This window comes from Haliaeetus leucocephalus, unplaced genomic scaffold (genome assembly GCF_000737465.1).
Source record: "Haliaeetus leucocephalus isolate CR32 unplaced genomic scaffold, Haliaeetus_leucocephalus-4.0 Scaffold696, whole genome shotgun sequence".
Lineage (NCBI taxonomy): Eukaryota > Metazoa > Chordata > Aves > Accipitriformes > Accipitridae > Haliaeetus > Haliaeetus leucocephalus.
Window position 1 is genome coordinate 22,990 of NW_010973132.1, and position 20,461 is coordinate 43,450.

Here is a 20,461-nt window from a genome sequence, read left to right on the forward strand (position 1 = left end):
CAAAGCCAGTCCCTTTTACAGGTAACTATCGTGTGGTAGGTATATGGACTTCTTGTTAAAAACAAAAACACAGAAAAACTAAACAGACAAGATGAATAAAGCAGGATGCCATTCCCCCAAAGTACTGCTAAAAGGACTTGCACAAAAAATTAAGACCATGTGTTACTGGAAAGCAACATTATGTGCATTCAAGCCTCATCCAGCATGACCACGGCACGCAAAGAAATCACAAACCTTGAAAGGCAGGAGACTGTGGTGCGACTACTGTCACTGGTTTTGTCATGGGGGCTGAAGAGAAGGGATCTTCTGATGGTGTGCTGAAAGCACTGGTGATCTGAGAGCACAGGGCACTAATGCTGTCTGTTTCCCCTTCTACCTCAGGGACTAAAATGTAAACAAAATTCATTAAATTGGAAGTTTAAAGGATACAGAAACAATTTACAAATACCAATGTGAAATGGAAATATAATTAGTTCCCTTATGTCCTAGATGTTCCTGCTACTGCTTTGCATGACAGCTTTCTTTAAAATTAGCGTTGAAGACCTGACCTGAAATAGAATACCACATTAGTGTATTTTGTGACTAAGTCAAGAGGGTAAGGAGATCAGCGTTCCAGATTTAAAGTCAGTTCTTACTGCTTCTCTGTGTTAATGCAAGAGGATGTTCATTTCAGAAAATAAAAGGGTTTTCTATAGCTTTAGCAGAGATCTAAATCTTTCAGTATTAAAGTGCTAAACATATCAAGGATTTGGCACTAAGATTTGGCACTCTGTGAAATGAAAATACTTATGATAGATTTAAGTGTTCCAACAACATACTTCCAACAGTAACTAGATGAAGTTTAGACGTGCTGACAGCAATGCACAGTGGCAAGTTAAGTCTAGAGTTAGAATGTTGATTGCTCCAGTTCAGTGGTAGCTGAAATCCCTAGCTCCTGTGGTAGAATTATGAAAAGCAAAAGCTGAATGCTCAAATAAAATGGACACTCAGTTTTAAACCAAGTATCAGCATAATGTGGATAAAGTAACATCTGGAGTAAAACTGCCAACTTACCAGATGTTCTCATTATTACTAATTGCACTGCTTTTCAAAAGTACTGATCATCAGTCTGATGATCATGTCAGCACAGAACTGACATAAGCAGGCATAATTAAGCACAAATAGTATAAAAAACATAAGATGTCTGAACACAACATGCACCATATCTAAAATTCAGTGGAAGGCATGCCCAAAAATTGATTCTTTGAAGGATATTCCAATACAGCGCACGTGGTGTGACAGTAAGCAGCACTGGCAGCAGCATACATAGGAACATGCATCAGAAGTGTTCTGAATCATGAAAAATGCATCTTGTAGTGTGCTCGGTGAGGATCACTAGTGAGCAGTGCACTATTACTGTAAAACTGATAAACTCAGTGCTGGTCCTTAAAGCACAGGTCACCAAATAAGGATTGTAAGAGAAGTCAGACTAGCTATTTTTGTTGGTTTTGCCTTTGCCACAGTAATTTTTACTTTAAAGCTTAGAACCCTTAAACTAGCTCTGTTGCCAAGTGAGAGTACAGCTGGCCTGCAGGGTAACATAGCTAAGGAGATTCTAGGACATTATGCAAGTCACTGAGCACCCCAGGTATTTATGTTGGGATAACTCCAGAAAACCCCACTACCATCACATGAAAACTGTACCACCTATACTGTAAAGTTTCCTTTAACGCAAGGTGAAAAGCCATTCCGTTCCTCTCAAAAAGAATTCAGACAGACAGAAGGACAGACTGCAGAAAAGCATCACATGATCCCATGACAAGTGGTTAAGGCCTTGAAGGGATTTGTGTCTCAGGATGCCCTGGCATTAAGTGGAGGAACTGGTTCAGTGACCTAGAGCGAAGAGCCAGCACCTACTAATTCACCAACACCCATTCTTGGAGCACTTCAAGCTGTGCTCCAGTATTTCAGACAGTGATTAGAACTGTTTGTCTTCTGCATGTGAATACTGCATTTGAAATTCTTGCCTATACCCAAAGCAGAAATTTTCTGACATGGTGATGTTCATCCATGAGAAATGATCCACATGAGGCAGGAAGAAGGATTTACTAGAAAATAAGGAGTTATTTGAAGCCACAGAGAAGGAAAGGAGGAAGAGACAATTTAAGGTAATGTTTTACTAGAACCATTTGGTTTTACCTGAGTTTTTCATGGGGAAATCAGTCTTCCTTTGCACCGTTGAAGGCAGCTCATTTATTCGCAAAGACAACTGGCGTTTAAAAGGAGACATCTTTTGGCTAAGGGCCGGGAAGCCCCTGAAAGACCCTTGCCTGGCAAGCTGTTCTATGGGGGCATGCCTCCGTGGAATAGCGTGGGGATTGCTCATTTCTTTATCCAGAGAGGCAGCAACTTCAGCAGTAGGAGAGGTTGGTGAGCCAGAAGAGGGGGCAGTATTGTTTGGTGCAGCACCTGGTGCTACTGTTTTCACTTCTGTTTCAACTGCTGGAGGAAATACGGTGAGGTTAGCAGAGTAAAGCAATGTTCAACTGCCTGCCCCTACTCCCATTTGTTTTGAAAAGACAAATGGCAGGAATTTGCATAACTAGTACTCTTCCAAATGAGTTTCTACTACCACAGCAGAAGAATAATTTCTGTATACCATCACTGTCTTCATCACATCACTTTACGTACATTGAATCTCCAAAGCAAAGCTTACTAAGGCTAGCCACTTCATAGAAATGATGGTGTTATATATATTTATTCTTTTTAGCTATTCCTGAGACCTCAGCTCTAGAAATACTTGCAATTCATTTACGATTAGAGACTGCAAAAAGTGAATTGTGTGTTTGAGACCTTTACTCTGCCTCACACAGAACTATGGCCAAAATATTACTGCAAACTGTTTTAAGTGACTTAGGGTGGCATAGCTCAGCAGCAGCAGGGAACAGAACCCAGCTCTAGGACCTTCTTTTAAAAGCCACCCTCCTAGCCCTGCAGAATCAGCAGCAGTAGCCAAACGCACTGCACAAGCTTCAGCAGGCCAAAGGTAGCAGCAGGACATAACAGGTTAGGCTGCATTCAGTGCTCAGGCTGCAGCTTCCCAGCTACTCCAGGAAATACATTACAGATAGATGGAAGTGCGCTGCAAGGTAGATCCAGCCTCTGAGCTGACAGGCATGGCTAACACCAGGCACATTTACAGTGAGTTCCTGTGTCACTACTTTAACTGAATTTAGCTGTCACATTACCACCCAATCACTAGTTGCACTGGGAGCTCCTCCAACTTAAAGTCAGCTGCTTCACTTTGCAGGGTTTTGCATAGCATCACAATGCTTCTGTCAACCAGGCCTAATGGTAGAAATGTAGGATTAAGCCTAGTTTAAATCATGACACTTATTATAATAGCAATGGGGATTTTTCCATCTCTAGGAAAACTCTCTTTCTCTCACATTGTAAGTAAGTGAATTGGCTTTGGGGGCAATAAACACAGCTCATCAACACTGCAGGAGAAGGGGAACTCTCACCACCCTTGTGTGAACTCTTTATTTTACCTATATTGCTTTCCAAACGTTTTAGGAAAACAATGACTTTTTTTGTTGAGAAATCAGCAGAATAACTAGAAGTCTGCTAAAGAGAGGAGTCACACTACAGATTTCTGAGGAGCTGAAATGGTAGGAAGAACTAATTATGTTGTCTTGCAAGCTTCAGTACCCATGAGTTGCAGCTGCTCGTTCAAGTGAAACTTTTCTAATCAGTCTTTCTTGGAAAGGATTTCACACACCTTCATTGAGTCAAGACTTTGACTCATGCCCTCAAGTAACAAAGGCCTTGTGTTTAAGCTTCATTTAGCACATTCTAAAACTAACGTATGGGAACAAGCAGATGGATGATGAAAATGAAGATTAAAGTTTTGCAATCAAGTGGCAGCATAAAACTTGCTGTGGAACCCTCTGAAACAAAAGTTCAACTCCACTGTAAAGAGGGCTATGAACAATGTTTATAATAATTATTTGTGTTAGCTGTAGAACTCCACTACTTGTAATAAAACTTGAGTAAGAAGTTCTACTTTCACTTGAATTTCAGAACACTGTAAATGGCATTTTAAATGGCCAAGAAGTAAAAACTAACTCCTCTCAAATCAGTTAGTTACTAGTTTTGAATGTAATTAACAGTGCAACAGTTATGTGTTTTATGGGAAGGGGGTGGTTGTTTTGGTTTGTTTTTTTTAGAAAGCACTCTGGTCTTTCTTCCCTCATGCAGTATAACTCTATACATATACTTTGTAACCTGCCTTAAAAATCAAAATAAAAAGTACAGTATTTTCTAAGAAAAATGCATATAATTTCCTGTTCATTTACCATAAGCTTTAGACTACAAAAAGGATTACTTCATGTCTGGCAAACTTGTTATATTTTTATAACATTTTTCTAATAAGGCCTTTTAGTATGGTACCTATGGTGTTCTCTACCATAAAGCAGGCTGACAAAACAAAGCAGGAGCAGCTTTCACATTGAAGCTACTTGTACTTTTTCTAGAGGAAATGTGGGAAAATGCACTATGAGTGAATCTGGAAGCATTTTTCATCTTGTGAAGTGACAAGCGTCAGGGAGTATGATTTGTACATAATAAGGTTCAAGACAGGGAATGCTGCAAGGACGTTAAGCCTCAATCCTTGCACAGGCTCCAATTCAATTCAGTGCTGGTTTTGCTCGCTATGGGTGATTGTTTAAGTCGCACCCCATACCTTTAGCATCCGGCATCTGTCTCATAATTTCCTCTCTCTCTGCTTGTTCAGTAGCTGTAGTGACCCTGAATGACCCCTCTCTAGTGAATGTGGTTCTGCTGGCATCAAAGGTGGCAGTCACTCCACACTCCTTCTCTCGCTTCTGCTTTCGCTCCAGGCATGCTGCAAATGCACAGCCCACGGCATGACTCAACCTTTCCCCCTGTACAAGACAACATTGCATCATACAGTAACTGGAACAGAAACATACATCAAGCATTGCAAAGTGATAACCTGCCTTTACAAGAGGAATCTAATTAAGGCATTAAAAAGAACTACTGTAATTGGCCACCTTTTGTATGGCTCTAAAATTAAACCTGGTATATAAAGACTCCCAACTATTAATGCACAAGCAGTGTTCAAGAAGGCCACCCAGAAATGAAAGAGATTGACAGATAATCTGTTTAGTTCAACTGCTACTAAGATGCTAGGGTGATAACCTGCCTGCACTGATCCCTTGCCTCTGGATACATTTGTGCACAAAGAACTCTTGTGAAGCTGTCTTAAGCAGGTGTAAGTCCTGAAGGACAGATAAGTGCTATTTCTCAGATGGAGAAAGTTTACAGAGGGCTCAGGGAGACACTACCATTGTGTGCAAGCGTGAAAATTAAAAGTACAATGGTGACTACTTACACCTCTTAATGGCCCTGACCAAATGCACAAGTTAGTATTAAAAGTGCCTTCTGAAAAGCACTTCCATTATTAACTAGTGAGGTCAAAAGGATCCATTATCCAATAACTGCAATAAGGAAAGGAAATTCAAGTCAGAGGAAGTCCAGCAATCTAGCTGATACAGCAGCTACAGTTGAGTCAGAGGTGCTATTGCTACCAGTAGCTCAACTCATCTATTATAATCAGTAAGTGAAATGACATGTTATTCACAGAGGAAAATAGAAATGCTCCAGCTCTAATGTAAGCTTAACTGGGAATTTCTAACTTCATTGTTTCTCTTTAAAGAAAAATGAGAAATTGTCAAGTACAATTGCTCTGAACATGCAGCTATGTGGAGTTCACACAACGAATCTGCATGAGGTTTCAAGCGCGTTGTATAATATAGGCAGGATTCAACAAAAAGCAGAAAGAGGAAAAGGACAGATCAGGGAGTTAAATAAGTCTACACAGCAAGAGACTGATAGAGGTAACTTACTTTCAAACCTTCTACTGGAAAAATCTCTATCCCTTAGAAGCAAACAGGATGCTAATTTAATTCAGTTTAGCTCCATCCCTTAACATTCAGATGACTTCCCATTCAAGATAACATTCGCAAACAAGAGGCTGCATTCATAACCAGTCTGTATTTACTCACTATGATTTTATCCTGGAAAAACTGTCATTGCTGTTTCAGTTTTTGGCTGTATACATTTTCAGATAAGAATATCTTCTGTCTATTTTTAGAAGAGTAGTTCCCTTCTGCTAGATATATCTGAGGCTGACTGCATTCCTTTTATACACATGCTGGGCACCATTTTTCTCTCCACAAGATGACACCACAGAGGGATGGCAAATAATTCAGATAGAAAGAATTAGAACTAAAACAATTTTCAAGAACTAAGTAATATTTTAGCTGAAGTCAAAACATACTGCAGTATTCTAGGCAGTTAATTTTTCTGAGCATAACTTCCAGCTAGAAGCTGGAAGAGTTGGACACACACCATATTAAACTTACCGTGTCCTTTACAGCCATAAAGCAGTGGCATATCCAGCGTCTTGTTGTGCCATCTCGACAGATGTATGAGAATGCCCGGTCAAAGTTCCTGTCTGGTGCGCAGAAAGAAACCTTCTCTATTGTCTGATCAACTATAAGATCCTAGAGGGAAAAAATTCCCCCCCAATAAAAGAAATGTGAGGAAATATAGACAAACACTTGAACAAGTAATTTTCGGTGTTAACTACAAGAAGATGAGTTATACTAACAAGAGGATAACCTGATGTGGCTATAGTTATCTGTTAATGAATTCAGCATTCAGAATCTATTCCCAGTATGAAACAAAAAGGACAGAAGAGATTTTCCACCAGCCACCTTTGGTAGAAGTGTGCCAAGGCACCACTTAAGAATTTAGGGACCCAAACAATTCCTAAGATCTCTCCTCTAGACTATGGAGCTCACATTTTTGTTTTATTTTTACAGCAGCTCTGGTAGTCTTGCAATCAAAAAATCTTTACTGTGGATAAAACATGATGCTAAAACTTATGGGAGAGATCTGCATGTGTGAAAAGGTCTAGCAGCTGCTACACAAAAAGCAAAAGCTGATCTGCCAATTAGCTAAGCAGGGATGCAATGGAGAAGCACCAGCAGCACTGGTAGTATCAAACACCCCTGATTTGTTCCCATAGACTGATGGGAGAAGTGTTTCCAAAAAGGAGATAGTATAGTTTAAGAACTATGCCATCTTCATTAAAAATTATTTTTTCAACATTTTTTTCCAAAATTGTTTCTTTTGGTTGGTGGTTGGTACTTGGCACCTGTGCTAATGTATTCAACCACCAGGAGGCAATAGTATATTCTCTTTTTAAGTCCTATACTTTTAATTACCTCCAGGGTCTGCACAACTTATTAAAATTCAATTTTAAAAGATTAGATATATGCAGTAATACTTCTAAAAATAATACATGTATTATTATTTTTAAATGAGGCAATCAGTAGAATGAATTCACCTACATCAGTATGTTGGTATTAGAAACTGAATTCTTAAGAGACAGTAATTTTAGTGCTGATGAACCATACCATAACAGCAGCCCTGCAGAAGTCTAGCCACAGAGCAGGTACTTGACAGGCAGCCGTACTGCAGAGGGATATGAACTATCTCTACCTGCTTCTCAGTGTCGGCTTGCAGAAATCATCTTTTAGGTTGACAAAGTAAGGGTTAAATGACATGAATATAAAATGAATTAATTTCAGACTAATGAGAGTAAAAATTGTTCCAATAGCCATGCCATCTTTTAAAATACTAGTTCACTTACAGAGGCAAGCCTAAAGCTTTTATTTCTAATTGCCTACATCTACATAAAACCAAGAATCGTTTCCTATTACTTGCACACAGGCACCTAGGTGGTACATACTGCTATTTCACAATCAAAAAAATTGTAAAACAATCTAGAAGGATGCCACAAACACATTAGTCTTCTACTTCAGACCAACAGCTTAGATATTAGAATTAGAAATTATTGAATTTGATACTCAGTTACTATTTAGCTTGAGTCTGAAGGCACAACCCCCCTATCTCATTTAGTCTCTTCATTGCATTTTTGGAAGCTCTCTCTTGTTCATTCAGACCCATTCTAGCATTTGGATGCACTGAAAATTACATTGATTAACATGAGTTTGCTCATGTATTACTACTGCAGCCTTCTGCAGTGGTGCAGAACAAAGTCAAAGGACTCTCCCAAGTTCAATGTCAACAGAACTTACAGGGAAAAAATGGTTCTTCCAGTAAATGCAATAAAAAAATATTGTAAGCTTGTGCTACCTGCCACGTTTTATGAAATGTGTCTTGAAAGTAGTGTGAAATTAACTGGAGGAAAAAAATTAGCAGGCATACATATGTTTACAAAGCAAGAAATAATTAAACTAATTATACACTTCAGTCTTCCTTTCAAATGCCAACATTTGCATTAACATAAAGATTGGTGTCCATTTAAAGTTATAGCACATATGTTATTATAGAGAGATTTAAAACTTTTGTCCAGGGAAATCTAACCTTTGTTTTCTCATCTACAACTCTGAGTCCATCCGCCGAAACCCACAGGACTGCTTTAACGGCTTTCTTCCCAGACTTTCAAAAAAATTTAAAAAAAGGAAAGAAAAAAAAAAACAGTTTTATGCCAAAAGCATCAGACTGCCACCCGCTTCCCCTTTCCAAGAACCGTAACATTAAGTGTAGATGAAGTCCACGGTCAGTAGGGTGCCCAAAGCCAGATACTCAATCCAAGTTGCAAAACATTCAGAGAACCAAGCCAAAGAGAGTATTTCAGAAACAGCACATCATAGGGATAGGGATAGGGCATAGAACAGGTGGAGGCAAAAATAAGGTGTACATCCACTAACAGTAAAGAATTCAAGACTGACCAAGTGGGTGAAGAATTTCACTAAAAAGTCAGAAGACATTAATTCATAAGGAGTTACACCACAGGTAGCTTCTTTAGCACAAGTTTAAACATAGGAAAATTCTTACCTGATATTTCCACCAGCCCTACCCTCTACCCCAATAGTCACATGGCAAAATCATGGCATCACCTTAAACCAGTGTTAAAAGCACCCAAAAATCATCAGTTACTGTGTTATGAGCTTAATACTAAGATCAATCATCCATACATGTTTCATTAATTTATTAAGAGTTAAATGTCACATCTTGGAAGAGAGGTAGAAAAATACAATTTCTTGATCATTTGGTGTGTATCCTAAAAAAAAAGCAATGGTGTGTGGCAGGCTGACGCAGCGGAGGAGTGGTCTGGCTTTTATCCAAGATCTGACTGTGGGAACTTTCAGCTGCCACAAGCTGAGGGTAAGTAAAAGTGGGAAGCACAGGAAGGCTTTAGGAGCCATTTAAGCTACAGATTCTTTCTAGGCTGTTTACTTTTTAAGGGAAGGTTACAGAAAACAGTATAAACACGTGACACCATATTCTTCTGAAACTAATTCACTGAACAGAAAATAGGTACAAGATGTCAACATAATTTTACTGGTTGTTACACAGAACTACTACTAGAAAAATAATCTTTTCTTTTTTTAAACACGTTACTTTAATTCACAAGCCCCATACTTAAAGCCAGCTAATAAAACATTCTCCCCGTAATGTTTTTTGAAGCACTGGGTTTACACAGTTTGTGGCTGCTAAGGGCACACACCACAGACCACTGCAGGGATTGAAGAGAGCAACAATAACAAAAAAAGATGAGGGGATATCAGCTAGTGGCTTCATGCACAAATTGCAATTAATTTTTTTTTAATAGTTCATTGCAGATGTATATAATTTATATTCATATGGCAAGTAATGGAGCAAGTACACATTCTGGCATAAGCCACCACATGTTCCAAGTCTGCAACACCAATTTTAACACTATAAGGATGAAATATCTTCGACTGAAAAGTCTCCTGCTATATCACATTGGTTTCATTCTCAGAAAAAGCAGCAAGTGTGAAGAAAATGGGCCTGGCAGAACTTCTGTTTGTTTTGAGGGAGGAACTATCCGTCCCAATTTCAGAAGCAGCAATGACACCCCGAGCATTTTCAGAAAGCTTGGTGAGAACAGAGAATGGCACTGAGTTGTATGGAAGAGTGATTAAAAGAAAAGAAAGAAAATAAGCACAGCATGAAAGCAAGCTACAGAGAAGTGCCTGCAGAAGCAAGTTTCTAACTGTCCATCCAGCCTGCTGGATACCCCAGAGAAGGTTTAAAGTAAAACTGTCAGATTCTAGAATGCTTAAGGGAAAGAGTATAATGCACAAAGGAAGATGTACTTAAATTTACCATCATATCTGTTAAAAACTATTGCAGCATTTAAAAGTCACTTTTAATTTTTGGTCTTAAAAGGCTGTAAATATCAATACCCACAAAATATAGACTATATTTTCAATGCTCAGCTAGCTTCCATAGCCTGAAAGTTGCTATTAATCCCAAAACCAAGTGGTTTGTAGAGGTCTGTCTCCTTGAACTCTTTTAAAAAGGAGTACCAGTTTCTTATAAGCCATTAACAGTCTTAAATCTTTATTTCAAGGAAATACAAAGAATCAAGAGAAGACAATGCCTGCAGGTAACTGTTTGGTTTAGATTACCATCATTAGAAACAGATACATGTCCTTCCCCAGCAAACAATAAAAACCTTGTTTCTGCAGAAATAGTGAACAGTTCCTGAAGTCTGTATTAAAGTCAAGTTTAACTGAGCTGGGTACTTCATAAAGCAGTACTGACCTTCAGCAGAGCTACTCCTCACCTGCTATTTTACCAAATGAGGATTTAGAAATAGCTAAGACATGAACTTCATGTTTCTCGGAATAAAATGAAAAGGCTAAAGGGCTAAGTCCTCCTCTCCCACTGGAAACATAAGGTTCCTCATACAAGATAACCAAACACGGGTTTGCTACACTAAGAGAAAAACAAAACACACTTTTATCTCCCAATTCCTTCTTCTAGATTTATGGTAGATGCAGAACATAGAAGGAGTAAGGCCTTACCATCTGTATACCAAACACACAGCTACTACTGTTGGGCAACATATGATGTGCGCATCTACTGAATCCTCAGCTTATCTGTGCCTACAAGTAATGCATAAAGGAACATACTTCTCCAAATCAGTTTATACTGGATATACAAATCAAAGTACTACTCCCTTATGGGTGGGATAGTGCCAAGTATATCGTGATTACAAATTAAGTATAAGCATTTGCACTCCTGGCACACACCAGCCAAAATCAGACCAGATGTGAGATACTGCATGGGAAGTGAACTCCAATGCAGGATTGCAGCTTGTGTAATAAACACTGAAAGGTATAGGTGACTCCAAACAAAAGTATTTAAAACAAATGGCCAATATCTACTGGAACACTGTGGTCTTAAATGTTGCTACCAAGGGACTCATCTAGACATCCATATCAGTAGCTTCTCATCATATTCAAGAGCTTTTGGATGACAGCACTGCTGGAGGAGAGCCACGTGTAACAGCGACTCCTGGGAGCCTGATTTATCAGTGCTGAGTCAGCCCCGATAGAAACCTCGCTGCTCAGCACTTCTTAGGAGGTCAGTAATCTGCTCCAATACATTATCTGGACTAATTTCAGAGTCCTCGGAGGTCTCCAGGGGGCGGGTGAGGCACCTGTCCTAACAGACAACGAGGCCTGAAGACAAAGCAGGACCACTGCAGGTTAAGCACGAGGAAACCTCTCCAACAAGCTGGCAGTGCCTGAGAGGCAGGCATCCACAAAAAAAACCCCACAAAAAAACCACCAAACCCAAAACCACAACCCCACCCCACCCCCCAAAACCAACAAACCCCCAAAAAACCCAAAACCACGAAGCAGACTAGATGCAAAATGCACATCTCCTAATCAACAGCGCAGGTCATGACAATTTAACTGTTAGAAGTCATAGGAACATGGAGGTAAGTAGCAACTATATTGTAAGGTAGAAAATAAAGTTTTAAGGATGCCAGAGCACAATTAAAGTTGCCCAATAATGCATTCTTTAAATACTTCTATATTGTTTCTAATAATTCTGCCTATTTTATTCTGTCCTGGGACTTACAAACAGCTATAAGATGTATCTGGAGTCTTAAGTACATATAAAGAAATTTTTTCATTTCAGACTCTGTATAAAACATTGCGTGATGAGAAATACATGCACTCAGTGGAAGCAAAACAGGAGAAAGATCACTGAATCTGTACTACTATTCACAACAGAAAAGCTTCAGTTTTAAAATATGAAGAGCTGCCTAAAAAGGCAGTTAATTTGGTTACGTTGCATACACTACACAAAACTGCAGAAGCCTAACCTGGAGCTATCAACAGACATCTCATTTCTATTTAAAATTGAAAAGAAAGTATTCTCAATACCAAACACTTGAATATTTCCAGACACAAATCAGTCAGATTTACCTTTTAGGGGGAGAAAAATATGGACAGGGAAAGCAGTAAACCTGTCTAGACTGACTTTTTGAAAGCTACTAACATGTTTTAAGCAGCTCGGAATATTATATTAATCCCAATGCAAGGCATCTGTGGAGAAATTATAGATGAGAGTCAAAATATGTAAGAGTTATTAATATTTCTCAATTATTAATAAGAGAACAGCTGTCCCTTTTTTTGCAGTTTTTCCCTAGATTTGGGCTACCATTGTAGGCCAAAGCTGTAATAAAGGCACTGTCATACTGATGCTGTGGGGATATCTAAACACTATGGATTTTAAGTGGTTTCAGTGCTAATTAATGGAACTTTACAGGCTGAAGTAGAAGTAGGTCCCTCTTTGGCAAAATATTATAATAAAAGACAAAGCAAATCTACAAGGCTGTGGTAAAGTACCGGACTTCATAAAAAAAAGCAAATAAGATGTAATGGGGAAGCTAGCATATTTAATAGATAAAAATCTGTCTTTGCCTTTTTTAATTAAGTGCTATGCAAATATCTGTGCTTTTACATCTTCGCTTTCTTATGTACTCTAACAGAAGTTAATACCAACAAGCAGAAAGAAAACTAACATATCTGATCAGGTTGAGGTGGGTTTTTTTCTGTTTGTTTGTTTTAAACAAATTGTAAGTAGTATTTAGCATTTTCAATTATAAAGCAAATGGCATGTTTTGACTCCAGTCTTCGTAGATTTCAGCTCTTAAATTTCATTTGCACATAGGAATGATCTGATTAATCTGACAGATCTCCCACCTACAGTATTTTGGCCATTAAAAAAAAGAAAGAAAAAAGAAAAGAAAGAGCCTCTTACTTCACCATCGCTACACTTTAGATGTATGCTTTCCCTGATCATAGGAAGAAACCTGAATTGGGAAAACAGCTGTCCCTGTGTGACATGCATCACTGAGTGAAAGGTGAAAAAGGAGCAGCTGAAAAAACCTTATTTACTCCCCAAGCAAAGCCAAAACAAATTTGTGACCAGAGAATAATCTGCTCCACAAGACTTTTGTATGTTACAAACCTGTTAGTTTCTATTTGAGCCAAGATTTATTTTATAACAAGATACTTCAGAAACCGTATCTTACGTTAACTCCATAGGAAAACTAAATTAAAATGTTTTACAGGAATTTTAAACACCGAGTTAGGGAACAGATGAGAGGTAAAAGAGAGAGAGCTCTTTCCGAGGTCTACATGCACTGCCTTGTGGAGATGTAGACAGCAGGAATAAAATCACCCAGCTCTCAGCACAGCACTTTCTTAATAAGGACAAAGAGTTGTTTCCCTTTGCGTCTAAGACACTGTCCTCATGAAAACAAGAGCAACGACAGAAACAGTAAATTTTTCAGTTATACAGTTGAGTTGCAGTTAGAAAAACATAGTAGGTAAATGCCTGGTCTTATCTGTGCTCCAAAAAGAAAGGTTTAAGAGATGGTTTGTGAAAGCAGTGCACTGCTTTCTCCCAGTGCTAACATCTGGGGGTCAACTCATGGTGCCACGCAGCCCATCATGAAGCACTTACAAGGCACAGACCCCAGCTGCTCTGTAGATATCTACCCAGGTGATGTAGGCTGGCACAAGTTTAAGGGTTTAAAAGGAAAATTCACATTTTTTTTCAGGAAGACCAAATCAGTTCAGAACACTGAATTTCCGATACAGTCCATATGGATTTAAGTTTCTGTTTCAGGTTGCTTTTTAAACCATAGTCTTTGTTTGATAAACATTTTTCCACGTCTGTTTTAGAAGCAAATATTCTGAAATGGATTAGGGGACTCTCAACATCCTGATTTTATGGCAGTGCTATACCAGGGATGTAACTCCTTATAGTGCAAGCACAAATGAGGCATTAAACTTACTTTTCCAAAGAAGCCTTTGAAGAACTTCCTTTCCTGGAGGAACAGGGGGGACAAGTCGAGCGCTATTACTGTAGGTAGCTAAAATGTCCCAGGGTTTCAAACCAACAAGCACACACAAGAATAGGGTTTGGAGGGAAAGGAAGGGGTTTTTAGAGTTATCCATGAGAAGGTGCGACAGGCAAATGTGAAAATAATCCCATGAAAATGCAGATCAAAGGGCACGCACACAATTCTAATAAGCTACTGCCCTGAAATTGGTGGAAAGAAGAAAACCTCAGCCCCAATTTCATGCAAAGTGGTTACTTTATTTTCACTCTCCCTTGTTTAGTCCCTTTTAGTTAGATTATAAACCAAACTTGGCAGCAGACATGGTGGTTAAACAATTAAAATACTGTACAGGCTCTTGTGAAATGCAAAGTTCTAACTCTGGAATTACAGTCAAGTTTGCTCTGTATTGATCACTCTTTCCCAAAGCAAATGCTTTGTAAGCAGAAGCAGCATGTATGGCTGGTATAAAGCAGGGTTAAACACTACTTTATTTTATTCCATTTATTTGTTGCTTTTGTTTACATGCTACTCTTACACTTCACATCTTATGCAGTCTTCTCTGAACAGTAAGGAATGTCATCTTACCTTGTGGTACAACTTAAACACAAATGCGATCCCTTCCCCTTTCACTCTTTCTAAAGCCTTCCAAGGCTTTATACAGTATTTATACAAATACTAAATATTCATTCTACAACTCTGAACTGATAGGCTGAACAAGACCCTTTAAAGTCAGGTCAGACAGGGACAGACAGTTAAGCAAGTGCAAAGATACCAAGAGCTGAACTACAACTTCCTAAATTTCTTCAGCCTGGAAGCAATTATACTGATTGCCCAATTCACATTAAGAAAAAGGCAGCACACAATTTTAAGCATATTTGCATGCAGTTTAGTTTACTGGCTTTATTTTGTTACCAGACTGTGAAAATAAAACCGCAAGATCTGAACCCATCTCCTGAAAGAACACTTCACCACGCCTGGCACTCTGCGAGCACAGCCACATGCTGCTCTGTGTTTGAGGGAAGCTGGCACAAAGCATTATCACTGTTCCTGCTATCTTTCCAAATTGTTTCACTTGTAAGAAAGCTATGGTATAGTAGTAACAGGGAGGACGTGGAGAGCTGCAGATGAGACAGACAGTGTCTTTGTAACAGCCCCTGACCCCAGATTAACACTGTGTAATTCCAACCTGTTGATCGCTGATAACAACACCATATTAAAAATATTATTACAAATATCCTGAGGCAGTGTCTCAAGAATTGATTGGTAAACAAAGTTATATTTAAAACAAAGCTATGGTTCTGACGCAAGCCAACAAAGGCCAGGAAACACAAAGTTAAGGAGGGAGTGTCAATCTCGACTTTTCATTTCCTCACTTCTGCTGCTGTGTGCCTCTCTGCCCAATGTACTTCCACAGAGCTTTTTACCAAGTATCTGTAACATATTTATGTCAACTCAGACACTGTATAAAGAACATCTCTAAGTTCAGTCAGCTGAAAAGCTTAACAATTTTTAGAGGCAGGAACAGTTATGTATTTGGACAGGATATGCTAAACACTAGGAGGGGAACTAATGGATTAATCACAGCGTTGTGTACATAAGGAGAAGGGGTTGGATGCTGCTGCCAAGTTGAGCAATGACTATTGCATTACACTAAATAACAGCTTTTTAAAGATAGCAGAAGCTAAAGAGATCCACCAGAAGCTACCTCATTTTTAGGTGATGGTTAATTTTGCTCTCAGCAAAACGTTTGTTAAACAAGATTATTGTTTTTAATAAACTGGACAAGGTTAATGGAAAAGACATCATGCAAAATAGGTTTTAAACAACACTAAGTTAATGTAGTTTAGAGATAACTAATGCATGTTTTAAAATATTAAATTATGTCTCTTTACCTGCTAAAACAAGAACATATATTAAAACAAATGCATCATTTAAAACAAAAAGTGGCAAGTTAGAAACCAATACTACAGGCTAAAGCTCATTTAATATCAAAAAATGACACGAGAGAGTATACTTTTGTCTTTATATGCTGTTCCCATACCTGAGTCAAATACACTTACAGGGCCCTTACAAAGTTATTTTCCAGTTTGCGCTAAATATTTTAAATTCAGTGAGATGGTTCTGAACTAACCACTTAGAGCTTAGTGTCCAAACACAAGGATCCTACCAGATATGAAGTGTATACACAATTAGCAATATATCCTACTAAGGGAAAAATGTAAGCTCCATTGGTAATATAAACCCATGTTCATAATAGACTGATAGCTGAATACATGGGTTTCTTATCTATTAATGAGGCTGCGGTGCATTTCATCAGAAAATAGGGACATAACTCAAGTTTGTCTTCATTCATTCTGAACTATATAACAACTGCACATTATAGTATTGTTGGTGTGTGATTTCAGAGCTATAAAACTGTAACAGAATACAGTATGGATGAGGGATTCTCTAGCTAAAAGTGGCTTCTTTTACTCAGTTGTCAATTAAACAATGCCTGAATAAAATGCTCACCATCATCTGGTTTCAAGTTCTGCAAGATGTAATGCTCAAAAATAATCACGCCACATTAATCAAGCAGGTAATAAAAAAAAAAAAACCTGAAAGGTTAGGTTATTTCCCACAATAAAGAGACAGAAAGATTTGTTTGCATCTTTTCTTTCAAAAAGCAAAGTAGAAATTAAGCTATTCCTAAAACCAAGATTAACACTGTTCTATGTTCTTCTTGACAAATCCCATAAAATGTTTTAAAATCCATTAGTCAGCCTTAAAAAAGAACAGGCTTCAGTTCTGCAAATGAATTGCCAACTGTTGGAGAACAAGAATTAAGAGGAAAAAAGTTTATCTATCAAAATAAGTAAAGATAGACAGAACTTAATTTTAGAAGCTACAAGATACAGGTATTTCAACAATTCTGTGTAATTTTTATTGACTGGATTTATAAAACCTCCATGTTACCTGCAGAGAAAACAATAAAGATTAAAAGAGGTCACATACATTTCAATGCAGTTTAGCCCTATGAAAGGTGAAGTCCAATTTCCCTTAAGTTAGTCTTTCAGTTGGAGCACTGCAGTTCAAACTTGTAATTCTTTCAAGACCAAGAGAAAGCCCATCAAAATAACCAAGTACTGTGAAAGCAAGAGACTACCAAAAGAACAAACTGTTTTCTTATCATATTCCTTGCATGCTAAAACATCATCCAGTGGTTTGGCTTTTGCTAATTAAGAGAGCAAATTGTACAGAGAAGAGCTTTCAGTAATATTAGAGTCCTAAAGAAATGCCCCCGGTTTAAAACCTACACGCTGGGGGTCGGGGGCAGGGGTTGAATTGCAGTGAGCAGCTCCAAATGAACCTTGGATCTGATGGAGTCTAGCAACTAAAGCACACAAAGTAGTTTCAGTAATCTGAATCTTCCTCTTGGGGCCCAATGAGAATTTCACCTCTGCTTCTCAACTTCCAACACTGACAAAAGAGACAATGCAGATAACAATCGTTAAGAGACATGCGCTGGTGTCCAGTTTATATATAGACACCAAAAACTTCAAACAGCAGAAGAAATAAAAATTATCTGAAGAAAAACACTGAATTTATGAGAATGGGTAAATTGATGCCATCCACAATTTGGAATAAAGACATAGCACAGAAGAGGGAAGAGAGATTATTTACTTCCAGAGAATGCACTGTAGAAGTCAGATATCCAAGTCTGACATTTGAATCAGCAATTCGGGTGATCAAGAATCATAAACCTGGAATTATCCAGATTCCAGAAGAAACTGGGCACTATGCCTTTACTGTGTCTCATTATTTATAAGCTTAGGTACACTTAACTGGCTTGTGGGCTTAAAGTTTATAAAAAACTAGAGAATAACTACTTCACAACATAGCTCCCTAGGGAACAAAATGAGAGAAGTAGCATGAAGTAGATACTGCAGTGTTATTTGGTGTGCTAATAGAAAGTATTCTGATAGAACGAAAACCAGAATGGGACAAAACCAGATGCAATTCATTATGTGGTCATTACTTGCACTTTTAGTTACATAAACTAAACCCACAGAATAAAGAAACTAATTTATATTTTGTATGGCCCTTTTTAATAAAAATCAATCACCAATCACTGTTGGACTGAATGGGAACAGATGGGATGCAGCTTTAACAGGTTGCTATACATTAGCTGAAAGAGAAAAGAATGAAAAGACTTGATTTTAATCAGAGCACTAAACCAGTTCAGAAACTTTACAGGAGAACAGAAGGAAGAAAAGATAACCTATAATCCTCTGTCATGTGCTATGAAGAAGGGAAGAACAAGTCTAGTTGGAAGTTGAGCTCCCACATTTGGTAAGGAAAAAAAGTGATGTCCAGTAGCAGATATTTTAAATTAGGAAAGGTACAGTAGAAGTGTTTGATGTACTTTCAGTAATTTTGTTGAGCTGCAAGGATACAAGAGTTTCTTCCACTAAGGCATCACTGAGGGATGTATATAGCTAGGACATATAAAGGAAGTGATGAAAAGGATTGCAGTTCTCTATCTCCATTCAAACTTCAAATGTTAATGTCCTTTCTCCCTCTGTTCTCTTCAATGCTGTTTCAACCTCAGTTCCTTGATAGACTGATCACTGCCTTTGCGGAGTTTGCTATTTCCACAAGATTTTGTGATATTACTACTGCAGGAAAGAGATGACAAGACCTCTTCAAATGAGCCACAGAAATACAAAAGAGCTTTGAACGAGTGCCATTTACAGGAGCAAACGTTCACAGAAGCCAAACTAAGAGCAGGCCACTTCATGACATATCAGAATTAGGCAGCCTTCAGGCCACTTTGAGCAGATGCAAGCCAGATTATTTCATGCATGACTACAATGTTGCAGTGCATTAGAAAAAAGCAGCCTAAATCAAGTAATATTTTGTATAATAACAGTGAATTAAGTCACTATTAAAGTGGCAGGCAACAGAGGGAGAGAGAGCGGGAGAGGAAGAGAGAGAGAGAGGGAGAAAGAACTGTTAAAAAACAATGACTAAGTCCCATGTGGGTACCAACTTAGTCTGAAAGGTCACAGAGGATTTTTACACATTTGTTTTGCAAATGGTTTCTGCAAGTAGGAAGAACAGTTGTAACTCTCTCCCTCTCATCATCAGATTAGCATGTCCCCCTAACCACAGCAGTGCTCTCAAACCAGCCAACTGTTCTCCTAACATGGGTCAAAAGTTCAGTCCTTAGCTGGGGCACTGCTGCCGAACGGACCTTTTCCAGTAATGCTCACAGCCCCAAAGCCAACCTTTTCATGAAACAAATATACATACAGATTTCAGTCTCTTCACAGCATCTTCACAGATATGCATTCCTCTGGATTCATCCACTTCAACATGTCCCAAGTACTGCAGGAAAGAGAATAGGGGGAGAAAAGCTTAACAGTAGCTCCTTAAACTCCCTGGTTTAAAAATCCAATCTCTGAATTCATCTCAGTACAGCTGAGACGATAGACACTAACAGCACTTTGCTAGCCTTCTTTTGAGACCTGTATTTGGAGGTTTGACTTTGTATTTATATGGGCCACCAGCATAAGTAAAAAAACATAATACATCTAGTAATTCTGAGGTAAAGACAGACTTCTCTTACTCGGGGAAAAAAAATTAAATTGAAAAGTTGAACTGTATTTTCCTGCTTATTCAGAATGAGCTTTAGTCACTTTTTTTTACTAGTGTGGTGTGAAAACCTTAAGTCAATATAGAGATGACTGTGAATAAATTATTTTTGAATAATGATAAATATATTTAGTATCAAAAACAGAACGATACTACATACTAAAATAACCAAATATATTTGAATGTTCATTCCCAAATACAAGAGATTTCAATCTTGCAAACAGAAAACATCCTTCTTTCCCTCCCCCTGCCCGCTTTTAAAAGTTGTAAACCAAAATTTTTTATCTTCATTACAACACCAGGCTCTTATGTGGACACTGAAACATTCATTATTCTCACAAAAAGTTTTTAAAAATATCAGTTTTCTGGATATTCATCTTATCCAGCACTACTTAAAAAAAACAGCAAAACAACAGCAAATAGAAACTGTAAGTTTCAAAGCTTTTAAATTAATAACCTAGAATAATATTAGCCTGCAGAGAAAGCAATTTCAAGAAATACATCAGACCGTAGTGCTCAGGGTACTGTGGATAGTTTCGGGGGGGG

The 20,461-nt window shown here is 38.2% G+C and overlaps 1 protein-coding gene across 3 annotated transcripts in view; it reads right to left on the bottom strand.

Annotated features, from left to right (window-relative positions):
- The window catches only part of NUMB (numb homolog (Drosophila)), a 37,468-nt gene that overhangs the window by 4,400 nt on the left and 12,607 nt on the right, over positions 1-20,461 (bottom strand). For 2 of the 3 annotated variants that reach the window (XM_010580019.1, XM_010580021.1), the window contains exons 2-7: positions 19,574-19,648; positions 8,461-8,535; positions 6,429-6,569; positions 4,724-4,925; positions 2,179-2,481; positions 235-384 (exon numbers count right to left, since the gene is read on the bottom strand). In XM_010580019.1, the coding sequence (XP_010578321.1) occupies positions 235-384; positions 2,179-2,481; positions 4,724-4,925; positions 6,429-6,569; positions 8,461-8,535; positions 19,574-19,648 (946 nt within the window). The remainder of the gene's footprint in view (positions 1-234; positions 385-2,178; positions 2,482-4,723; positions 4,926-6,428; positions 6,570-8,460; positions 8,536-19,573; positions 19,649-20,461) is intronic. The other variant, XM_010580020.1, reaches the window with a different exon arrangement.